This window comes from Staurois parvus, unplaced genomic scaffold (genome assembly GCF_062004578.1).
Source record: "Staurois parvus isolate SC_StPar_1 unplaced genomic scaffold, SC_StPar_1.0 ptg000244l, whole genome shotgun sequence".
Classification (NCBI taxonomy): Eukaryota; Metazoa; Chordata; class Amphibia; order Anura; family Ranidae; genus Staurois; species Staurois parvus.
Genome location: NW_028318040.1, coordinates 6,757,820 through 6,770,327, shown reverse-complemented (window position 1 = coordinate 6,770,327; position 12,508 = coordinate 6,757,820). Strand labels below are relative to the sequence as shown.

The window sequence follows — 12,508 nt, the reverse complement described above, 5'->3', positions numbered from 1 at the left end:
AAACATTTCATACTCCTGATATGTGCCTGCTGTACCATGTACTTGTATGAAAAGTATCCTGTTCTCTTTGTATTGCTTCCTTTGTGTGAATTCCTTGTTGTCCTGCCAGTTCCTTTGCTTTCCTATTAAAAACTGACCACACTAAACAGAAGAACACACCGAGGTCAGTTCTCTAGCTATGCTGACAACTCAGTGTGAGCTCCTCCAATGATCAGACTTGTCCTGACAACCCCCCACTCCCTCACTTTCCGCACAGCCATTCACTGGGAAGTCCAGTGTTCTGCTGTTTCTCCTCCCCCAGCTCTTATGCAGCTGAGAACAGAGGGAATGTGATGACTTAAAAAAAGGGGAAAAAGATATTTATATTTTTTTTAGATCTATACATACAGTATATGTTTTGCCTTTCATTCCTATTTTAAACTGAATAGGTTGTTTTACAAGGTGAAGGTTTACATATACTTTAAATAAGACCCACCCTTTGTTCTAGTAAAATTTTTATTTTCTTTTATATTTCCAGAGACGGAGACATAAATGCTATATTTGATCCATACTATTAGCAATTAACACCTGCATTTCTAATAGAAGACTTCAGATGTGTTTGTCTTACCTTTCCTTTACTGTAAAGGCTTTTATAATAGATGGAAAGCGAAAATAAAAACTAATAAAAACAGGCAGGTATATAAAGCCTCCAGTAACCATCTACCAGTTATGGATTCTTTAAAAAAAATTAAATACATAACTGAATCTGTGTTAATACCTTCCTACTGAAACCTCTTGCACAACAGCACACATGCTAGGAAAGAGCTATTCAGGTTCTGATGAACTGCATAGCATGGTTTGTAGCGCTGAGGCCTCATTCACACCGTACGTGCAAAAAAACTGATGGAAACTGACGCACAAATTTCATTTGCAGAGACATCTGTTTACATCTCAGCAGTGCCACAGGCTGATCGCCTCTTTACCACGCCGCATTCGTGCGAAATGAGCCCCAGCCAAGTGTTGAGTGTATACTATTCCGTACAATGCCATATTTTTAATTAAGCCAACATTTCTGTATTAAAAATCCTTTTTTCGTATATGTAATATTCAAATTTTCTGAGATACTGAATTTTGGGTTTTCACTAGCTGTAAGCCATCTTAGATTGTAAGCTCCAAGGAGCAGGGCCCTCCTAACCCTCTTGTATTGAACTGTAGTGTTGCTGTATTTTCTCCCATTATATTTTAAAGCGCTGAGCAAACTGTAAACTATATAAATCCTGTATAATAATAAACAAAATTAAAAGAAATAAATACTTGAAATATATCACTCACTCTGTGTGTAATGAATCCATATAATATATGAGCTTCACTTTTTGAATTGAATTACTGAAATAAATTAATCTTATGATGGTATTCTAATTTATTGAGATGCACCTGTAGATTAACCATTAGCCGCCCGGCCAATGGCCGTTTGGCGGCTTCAGATGTGTCTCTTCACTCCGGGTGCACGCCATTTGGCGTGCTCCCGCACATGCGCAGTTTGCGCTAATGCAGAGCGGCGCAGCAGTGCGATCTGTCACCGGCCGTGCACCTCGGACACGGCCGATGACAGATCCGAGTACCGACAACCGTTGCTGGTACCATGTGACCTGCTGTGACCAATCACAGCAGGTCACATGACAGTTGTATACAATGGATGGCTTCATTCATTATGCCATCCATTGTATACTAGTGCCTAGCTGTGAATGGTCACAGCTAATCACATGCACGTCATGTGATTAGCTGTGACCAAATCACAGCTAAGCACAAAAAAAAAAAAAAAAAAAGCTGAATGAATCGATTTCATTCAGGTAAATGCTTGCTTATAGCAAAGTCATTCTTTGCTATAAGCAAATTGTGTAAAAAAAAAAATATATATTGATCACTTCCCCAAAGTAGTACAATGTTACTATGGTAACATTGTACTACTTTGGTCATAGTAAAATATGAAAAAAAAATCTTAAAATTTTTTTTAAAAAAATGTAATAAAAAATTAAATAGAATAAAAAAAAAAATATATATATATATATATATATATATATATATATATATATATATATATATATTTATTTATTTTTTTTCATACTGTCACCAGTCAGTGTCCCTGTTAACCGCCATGCCAGTTATATGATGACGCTGTACTGCACTGGTGACAGTATGTAAAAAAAAAAATAGTGAATATAATTTTTTTAATTTTTTCATTTTCCGAAAAATTATGACAAAAAAATACAACTTCAAAAAACTCGCCATGCCTCTTATGAAGTACGTCGGACTGTCTACTCTGCAAAAAGGGGTCATTTGTGGGATATCTGTACTGTTCTGACATTCTTGGACCTCAAGAAATTAGATTGGCTGTCAGTACTTCAGGATTGATCAATATTCAGATCTATACCATAGTTTGTGAACTCTATAACCTTCCTACAAACTAAAAAATACATCCTAATTTGGGTTATTTTCACCAAAGACATGTAGCAGAATACATCTTGGCCTAAATTTATGAAGAACAATTATTTATTTGTAAACTTTTATAACAGAAACAAAGAAAAATGTGTTTTTTTTTCAAAATTTTTGGTCTTTTTTTGTTAATTTAGCAAAAAAATAAAAACCCCAGCGGTGATTAAATACCACCAAAAGAAAGCTCTAGTTGTGTGAAGAAAATGATAAAATTTTAGTTTGGGTACAGTGTTGTATGACCGCGCAATTGTCATTCAAAGTGTGAGAGCGCTGAAACTTGAAAAATGGCCTGGGCAGGAAGGTGTAAAATTGCACGGTATTGAAACGGTTAAAAATGGCAGATATCCCCCTCCTCTGCACTAAACCTGTTCAGCCCATACTTACATTTTATATATATATATATATATATATATATATATAAATAAAGAGAGAGAGAGAGAGGGGGGGGGGGCAGCGCGCAAGTTTTCTATATAATAGACAAAATTGCAGGAATCAAATCCACAAAACATATAAATAAAAAGGTCAGCAGATTATTTACAGAATAAGGTGCAAAGACTGGCAGTAAAGGGAATGTAAACCAAAGGAAATAAGTGTTGTAAATGTTTTCCGAAATAAAAAAGATATATAAAAATACAAGGAAGTACCTGCTTACAAGGTCAAGACCTTTCACACAATCTGCCCCTGGCTTTGTTCATGACACAGATTCTTTATATGTGCTCTAGAACATTTTGCTGCTACAGCAGTTTCTAATAGTATAATTAAGCCTGACATTTAGCAACACATGTACTATGCTGTCAAATGAAATAAGCTATAAAAAGAATCTTAACACCTTCACATATTTTAGTGGTTTATTGCAGACAGCATTTTGTCAGCATTAACTTAATCTATTGTAAAACTTTAATTACAATGACTCTAAGGATCTTATCTTTTTTACTGTCAAATGTGAAAAAAAAAAGTTGCTGATAAAAGGTGTATACTTTGCAGAATACAAAAATAGACACCCTGAGAATGCTGGTAGACTAAAATGTGAAGTAGTGAAATAAAGTGGGAATGGCTATTCATGCCATTATAGAGCGAATTGTGTTAGGAAATGCCATACAGAGTTGAAGGGGACTATATACAGTATAAAGATTTTCGGGAATGGGAGGGAGGGGGTCACGTCGGCTATATGGTGTGTTACGGGGGATGGCCTAGTGCCTGAAGAGTGTTTGTATGGGTAAATAGGACTTTCCAATTAAAGGATTAATACAAGGGTCTCCAAACTATGGCCCTCCAGGTATTGAGGAACTGCAAGTCCCATGAGGCCTTGCAAGAATGATGGGACTTGTAGCACTTCAACAGCTGGAGGGCCATAGTGTGGAGACCCCTGGATTAATTGGTGATGTAGTATATCTATTATTTTAACTCCTTAGAACCACAAGGAGTTGGTTGAAACAGGCTCAGTAAAGACATCTTGTGTGCTTATAAAAAAGTGCATATCAGCTATATGCAGGGGCGGACTGACCATTCGGAAATACGGGCACTGCACGAGATGCCCCTGGTACCTTTCATGGGCTTTTTTGGGTGTGGTTTGAGTGTGGGCAAGGACACAGGGGCCCCATGATCCCCTATTGCCTGGGGGTCCTATGAGTTGTCAGTTCACCCCTGGCTATATGTATGCTGAAAGACATCTGATTCAGTAAGAACTTGGAGTCTGCTAAATTTGGAATATATGGAGGCTAAATTTTGGATGACAACATTATTTAGTCATTAGCCATGTGTACATTTCAAAAAGACCACCAAGGATGGCCTGGCATAACCCTTGTCACCTCAGTGCCTGCTAAGGGAATTTTTCTACGCACTGGTCATATCAGCATATTTTCACTTACAATATTGTGAAATGATGTAGTGCCAGTGAATATAACAAAAGCATAATAAATAAACAGTATGCAAACGTAAAGTTAAACTTCAAAATTAAACTTCATATATACTCAGATAAAGATCTTCCACCATCCAGTAGATCGTTGTAGTGTAATGAAAACACTAAATACCACCACTTTAATCAAATGCACACTCTCCAGACCATAAGCTGTAATAAGTACAGCAGACACAGCATGTTTCTTAGGTACAGATCCACCCCATGTGTATGCACTTTCACTCTGGAAATATTCCTCTTATGAAGCAGCAAAAGCCAACTCCCACTAGAACAAAGAGAGCTCACCAAGGAGCTGAGAGAGCCGCTGACGATCCGGAATCGCAGTTCTTAGGTTTGGGTATATCAAACTTTGTTTGCCAGCAGCCACAAGTGTTATCACAACACAGACTCATTATAATACATTTATATTTTTATTACTACAATGTTTCCTCTTTTGTACTGATGAAGCAGTAATGGGAAACGAGTCGACCGATGAGGAATATTCCCCAATAACTACCATGTTGTATTTTATGTTTGGAATTATTGAATGTGGGGTAGCAGTGGTAATCAAACAATGGGATGTACTGTTGCAGCACCAATGTTTTTAAGACCTATGATAGGTATGAAATTGTTTTTATTATTATATTACTATTATATCATCATGTAATAGAATTTTGTATGTTTTTACTACAATGAGTGTCCCAATATATATGTGCCAGCAAAGTCTGTCATGTTATGCCTTTCAGCTTTAAGTCTTTTACTATATTAAAAGGGAATTACAGGAGGCCTTTAATTTTAATAACAGTGGTAAAGTGGTTTAACTAAGGCAGCTGTGCACTGTAATGGTGCAAATAGCTTTCTTATTAGCTTTTATGCCTTGTTTTATCGGGGTCTCCATTCACTTCAATTGTGTGTTCAGTTTTGAATCATTTTTTTTCTTAATCCATGGTCAGTGGGAGATGGCCATTAATGTAAGGGTTTGCAGAGGCAATTATGGATTTTTTTGTGGTCTTTCGGGGGTTATGTCATCTTTCTATTTACCATTAAGTCAAGAGTAATTAAAAACCAGGAAAAAATTTTTTTTTCCAGTTTAACCAGTTATATTTTGAAACAACTAGTGTAAATTCAATAGAATCAAGTTTAAAATGATGTTTATAGTGCAACATAGAATGAAGTGATTCATAAATAAAAATACTTTTTTCAATTGTCTCTTTGCTTTTTCTAAAAACAACAAACAACAAGAATAACAAACGTAAAAACACATTTTGAGTATGAGAAATAGAAAAAAATATTTTTGAGGGTGAGGGTTATGTAGGGGTAATCAGGGTTAAATATTTTTTCTTCTTTTTAAAGTTTATTTTGTAGGTTTCTGCAGCTGATGTTATAGAGCATATCACAGGAAAAGCCTGTAATCTACAGGTAGCAGCTTCCATCAATTACATTGTAACAAATACAATATTTCTATCTATATTCACTGTAGGAAAAATATGACACTGCACTGTGCAGTGTCACAAAGGCCTCATTTAGGTGTGCAGTTAAAATGTGCAGTTGAGCCACTCCTTTCTCCCCCTTAAGCTGAAATAGTCAGTTGACAGGGACTGGGGCGGACTGACCATTTGGAAACTCGGGCACTGCCCGAGGGCCCGGGGTCAGTAGGGGGCCCCATGAGATGCCCCGGTACCTTTTTCATAGGCTTTTTTGAGCTTGGGCAAGGACACAGCGGCCCCATGATCCCCTATTGCCCGGGGGCCCCATGAGTTGTCAGTCCGCCCCTGGACAGGGGTATATACATGTCACAAGTTGCATTGCTTTTCTTCAAGTCAGTGGCAAAAGCTGCCCTCCCAAATGCAACCAATTCATGTGAACGAGGAACTGAAGCACAAACCACATAACCGCATACAATGCATGCAGTTGTGGCAAAAAAAAGGGATTGAAACAGGTAGTGGGGAAGCATCACAGCACCTTCTCACCACCTGTCATTCACCTCTGAAAAGTGATCTGAACACAGATCATGCTTCAGAGAACCCATTATTTTTGTACACATACAGTTGACAAATTTTCTTGTTCAAAATAAAAGTGAATGTGATCAGCTTATTGTAAATCATCTCAGCAATGCATGTTTAACTAGTTGCAGACATTGTACACAGGGTGTGTATAGCATGTCAAGTGTCTCTGCCCTGGTCTGTCCTCCAACTCCTCCTCCCACAGTATACCATGATTGTTCGCTGTGATTAATCAAAGCTGGCATTGCAGTATCATCGGAGAAGTCAGCATCTCTAGCTGTCAAAAAAGCAGCCTTAGCCTAGGTTCACACTAACGTGGTGCGGGAAACGCCATGATCCCTGCACATTTCCCACACTTCATTCCAATCACACCGCCCTTGTGATCTGCTGTGGGTGTCAATACAAAGTTAATGACACCTGAAACACAGGTCACAAATGCAGTGCGTTTACCTACACGGGATTGCATGGTACAAAATGACCCAGTGATCCAGTTGTGGTGCAGCTCCAAAAAAAAAGCATGTACATCTTTGGGGCGATGCAGTGCAAAATGAGCCCTTTCAATTTGAATGGGCTTAAATCGCAATGCACTACATTGCATGTGAATTACACAGGAATGCAGTGCAGTTCATGTGCAATTCACAAGCTGTTTATAGTGTGAACCAAGGCTGAATCGGGTTTTATAAAAAAAAACACTGCTCCAGACCGCGATTATACAAAGGGGTAGATTCACTAAAACTGGTGCACTCAGAATCTGTTGCAGCTGTGCATGGTAGCCAATCAGCTTCTAACATCTGCTTTTTCAGTTAAGCTTTGGCAATAAAACCTGGAAGCTGATTGGTTCTATGCAGAGTTTCACCAGATTTTGCACTCTCTAGTTTTAGTAAATAATCCCCATAGTTACATATTATATCATTCTATTAATTCATCTGCAAATCAAAGGAATGAACTTAAATCTGCAGATGATTTCATTTCAAGCAGCCTGACAATTTAAAAAAAATAAAAAACAAACTTTTTTTTTTAACTCTTAGTTTAGACTAATCAGCCCTGATTGATTTCTTATTCTCCTTTCAACTATTATTTTTCTGCTGATTTGTTTGTTTGTTTATAATTTTATTAACTAAATATTTCAGCTTTTTTTATTTTGTTTGTTAATATTTTTACACATTAAACATATATTTACACATTTCCTATTTAAAACAACACAAAACTGAAAAAAAAAACCACTATATTTCATTTGTAAATCACTTTGTAATGCTTTGTACCAGAATCATCATTATAGTGTCATTTTAAAGAGGACAAATTGCAGAATAAAATGTGCACATTTTATGTGCAGTAACATTATTTATTTTCTAAACTAATACTGCTTATAAAAAAAAGTGTGGTGTGTTGCATGTTATTGTTGAAGGATTGTAACAAAAAAAAAAAAATCAATATTGCAAGACAATATCATGAAAAGAAAGCCTTGTTTCTCCTTAAAAAAAAAATGATATATGTACTACCTTGTTTACTTTAGTAATGGCAAAGTTATTGCTAAATAAACAGGTCCATAGCAGAAATGTAAAAATCGCTCTGGTCCATAGGGGTGAACGGGTGTGGGAGGCGAAGTGGTTAAAAACTTTTTTTCTTAATGTGTAATATTAAAGTAGAATTCCAGGCTAGTTGTAACAAAGCTTAAAACTGCTGCAACCCCCTTTTAATTAATATTCTTACTACCCTGTAAAAGGAAGATGCTTATACTTACCTATTCTCAGGGCACTCCAGTCCGGTCATGTGATCTACTCAGCGTCTGGCTTCAGGGGAAAAGAGAGAGCGCCAGAAATGATTGGAATGCCTGGGTGGTGGCATCACACATAAAACTTACTATGGGCCATCCGTTGTCAACCGTCCCTTTCCCTTGAAGCCAGTTGCTGAGAGCGGATCATGTGACCAGATTGGAGCGCCCTGAGAATAGCTAAATATAGACATCTTTCCTCTACAGGCTAGTTAGTATAGGACTTACAGTGGGGTGGGAGAATGTTTCAGCTTAGTTAGAGCTAGCCTGGACTTCCACTTTAAATATGAATGTAAATTGGGATATTAGTACATTGAGACAGCCACAAGTATGGGAAATGAATGCTGGAACCATCACCTGGTGAAGATTTAAGTGATAAAAGTGACATTAAACTCTGGTAAATAAAAAAAAAACAACAACATTCAGGTATGTATTCTTAACCCTAAAGGTCCCTTCTATTGCTTTCCGCCTCTTCCCTATATAAATGCTGATTAACTTAAGATTAACTTCAATGTGAATTTTATTAATTATAGTTTTCATAAATCGTTTATTATTAAACAACTGATTTATCTTACATTTGAGACCACACTAACTTGATCAAGGTTGACAGTGCCATTCATTTCTGTTATCGCTGAATTTGCAAACATGGTGGCTCCATTGGTAGTTGTGCATTTTTCGTGCTCAGTATGAATTTCCCTTGGTGGTTTGTCGATTTCTAAGTGGTTATGATGTCCCTGTGATAAAAACATTGGGATTATTAGTAAGGGGTTTCACTGTTAGGGGCAAAGTAGCCATTTTTTTCATAAGACATTTTCAAGTAGTGGGCCTATAAGTAATGGTAAAACAGTTTTCTTACTTCACCATAGATGTTCAGACTCATTTTCAGCACCCTCTCAACAAACAGTAGAATGTAGAATCCTCCAAAAATAGCCACTGCTTTTGAAACGTAATTATCAATTTTAGGATCAAATCCAAATGCCTGCAACAAAATACACAATTTTACACTGTAGTGCATCAGCTTTGAGACTACAACAGTGACCATTTGTCATGTGTGCCTAGACAGTCTGTAGTACAGTATCTCACAGAAGTGAGTACACCCCTCACATTTTTGAAAATATTTTATTATCTTTTCATGTGACAAACACTGAAGAAATGACACTTTGCTACAATGTAAAGTAGTGAGTGTACAGCTTGTATAACAGTGTAAATTTGCTGTCCCCTCAAAATAACTCAACACACAGCCATTAATGTCTAAACCGCTGGCAACAATAGTGAGTACACCCCTAAGTGAAAATGTCACAATTGGAGCCCAAAGTGTCAAAATTTTCTGTGGCCACCATTATTTTCCAGCACTGCCTTGATCCTCTTGGGCATGGAGTTCACCAGAGCTTCACAGATTCCGACTGGAGTTCTCTTCCACTCCTCCATGATGACATCACAGAGCTGATGGATGTTAGAGACCTTGCGCTCCTCCACATTCCATTTGAGAATGCCCCGCAGATGCCCAATAGGGTTTAGGTCTAAAGACATGCTTAGCCAGTCCATCACCTTTACCCTCAGCTTCTTTAGCAAGGCAGTGGCCATCTTGGGAGGAGTGTTTGGGGTCGTTATCATGTTGGAATACTGCTCACTTCTGTGAGATACTGTACATGCATACATTCTGGCTTATTGATACAAAAATTGCAATAAAGTATACAAAAAGGATGTAACCTATAGCATATTAACCCTGATCATTTTATAACCAATAGATCAATTAAATATAATTGTTTGGTGCTATGTGCTACTTTTTCCTGTTTTATTTAACAAACCTGTTCATGTGTTTAGGATATTTTAATAGTTGTCTGAAAAAAAAACCTAATAGTAGCAGTCTGAGTATAGGCTCAATTCACAAAGCTTTACAAATCAATCACCGTATGTCTGGACTGCAGCAATTTTCCAGGGTATGGTCACCTCCCCTTTTTCTCATCTACACAACATAGAGAAACCATGTTTTGCAATTCAAAGAGATAGCTGGGAACAATGTTACCTGATAAGAGTACACTACAGTTATCAGCTCATAGAAATTCTGGCAGAATCAACAGGTACAGTATTTGTGTTTTACAATTATCGAACAGATATGACCAAATACTTTTGAAAAAGGACAAAATTGAGCAAATAAGGGAAGCTAATTGTTAGGATTTACCTATTCTTTGAATATAAAATACCTTTATCATTGTGTGCTATCTTTGTGAATTGAGCCTCATGTGACATAATGCCCAAATAGATCACATTAATGCTGGCCATACATGGCTTGAATCTGACCGATTCCTGCTGAATCTGCAGAAATTTGAACCATGGGTGGCCCCGTCAGCACAAACTGGCTTGACAAACTTTGATCTGAGAATTCTCAGTCAGCCAGTTAGATGCAGTTCAGTTATCCTGGCCATACATTTATTTATTTCAGGTACTTATATAGCGCCATCAATTTACGCAGTGCTTTACATATATATTGTATTCGCATCAGTCCCTAACCCTCAACAGGCGTACAATCTAAGGTCCCTAACTCACATTCATACATACACATACTAGGGACAATTTAGACAGGAGCCAATTAACCTGCCAGCATGTCTTTGGAGTGTGGGAGCAAACCGGACGAACCCGGAGGAAACCCACGCAGGCACAGGGAGAACATGCAAACTCCAGGCAGGTGGTGCCGTGGCTGGGATTCAAACCAATGCCCCTAGCACTGCCAGGTGGAAGTGCTAACCATTTAGCCACTGTGCTGCCCCAACATGGATAAAGTTCAGCCGGTTCAACGGGGACTAGCCACATTTCAATCCTTGTGAGGCCACTGTAGTTGATCAGAAGTTGATCTACTGATCAGCTTCTGTTCAACCGTCCTGTTGGATTTAGCCACTCAATCAGTGTTTGCAGCCTATAGCTGCAGCACTGATCAGTTTATTCTGAGAACAGGGAAGTCTCCCCACTGACATAATACAATAGTGCAGCACGGAGCACACAAATGAGGTGCATGGGGGAATTGGTTCAGTTTTTTTTTTGTTCAGCCCCCTGGCTGAAAGATAAAAAAAACTGAATATTGTGTGGCCAGCTTTATTCTCAAGCAGTGGTTGTCAGAATACAAAAGCCAACAGGGGAAATTCCTCCAACCACATTGTGAATCTGGGTAGGGAGAACTTGCTTTCTCTCGTTCAGTCCAGCAAAGCCCTGCATTTCATGCAGTGACTAACCTCCTTGCTTCCTAAATAGGAGACACCTGTTCCAGCTTTAGTTATGAGGACATTATGCTCATCAGGGACCGGCCATATTTTCATCCATGTATGGGCAGGCTGATTGACTTGGATACAACTAGCCTGTCAGATTTTTCTGCATGCGATTACTGCCAGTGACTATAGCTACTAGCAGTAATCATTGCATTCTGCTGGCCAGGAAGTTTTCCCCCGCCAGCAGAATACAATAGCACTGCGGGAGGGATTCCCTCATCAACAATGACTGTGTTGATGGAGGAATTGAGCTAGAAAATCAATTAATCTATGGCTTGCCTTAAAGGCTGGTACACAAGGACCGAATATTTGCTGGTAACAGCTGGTTCAACAGAAACTGGCCAACATTTGGCCAGTTTGTACAGCGGCCTGTCCAACAGAAGCTGGTCTAATGACTGGCTTTTATCAAAGGGGCATGCTGGAACACCAGCATCCAATCAGAGCTTGCAGCCAATGACTGTGAGCGGTGGTCTCCTTGTCAGAACACAACAGCCCAGCAGGGGAGATTGCCGCACTAACATTGCTTAGTTCGTACGGTGACCTCTCAGTTTTTTGTTTTGTTCATCTCACTGGGTTAAATGAAAAAAAATCCCTGTGTGAACGTAGCATAAGACTAGGTATACATTTGCAGTTGCAGGGAATTAGGAACATGTGGCTGAATGGGACTATACTGCACCTGCTCGGCCACCACAAGAAATGCATGCATTTGAGGAGCTGTGGCGTGAGTTTTAGGGGTTAAAACTGTCAGTGAGGAGGTACTTCTCACACTTGTCAAATGACCTCTGAAAGCAATCTGCAGTAAACAAGCCCTTAGAGGCTGATTTACTAAAGGATTTGAGAGTGTTCACACAATAAAATGTGCGAAGATTCACTTTAATTATCCAATCATGTGCGGATAAAAAAAAGCAAACAAGAATGTTCTTTTTCACATGATTGGATAATGAAGTGGAACTTCAGACATTTTATTGTGAGAACATTCCCAAATCCTTTAGTAAACCAACCTCCAATTGTACAATCTCTGTACAGTCTTGTAGGAGATTGAACAAGTAGGTTGTAATGTATGTGATCAGCCTCTGATCTATAAAATATATGTAGTGCAAGGGCCCAC

The 12,508-nt window shown here is 38.4% G+C and overlaps 1 protein-coding gene across 2 annotated transcripts in view; it reads right to left on the bottom strand.

The window, feature by feature from the left end:
* SLC39A8 (solute carrier family 39 member 8) overlaps nt 1–12,508 on the bottom strand; it is a 78,234-nt gene that overhangs the window by 20,054 nt on the left and 45,672 nt on the right. Inside the window, exons 4-5 of one of the 2 annotated variants that reach the window (XM_089680542.1) lie at nt 8,997–9,119; nt 8,734–8,874 (exon numbers count right to left, since the gene is read on the bottom strand). In XM_089680542.1, coding sequence (XP_089536668.1) covers nt 8,734–8,874; nt 8,997–9,119 — 264 coding nt within the window. Of the gene's footprint in view, nt 1–8,715; nt 8,875–8,996; nt 9,120–12,508 lie in introns of both variants that reach the window. The other variant, XM_089680541.1, reaches the window with a different exon arrangement.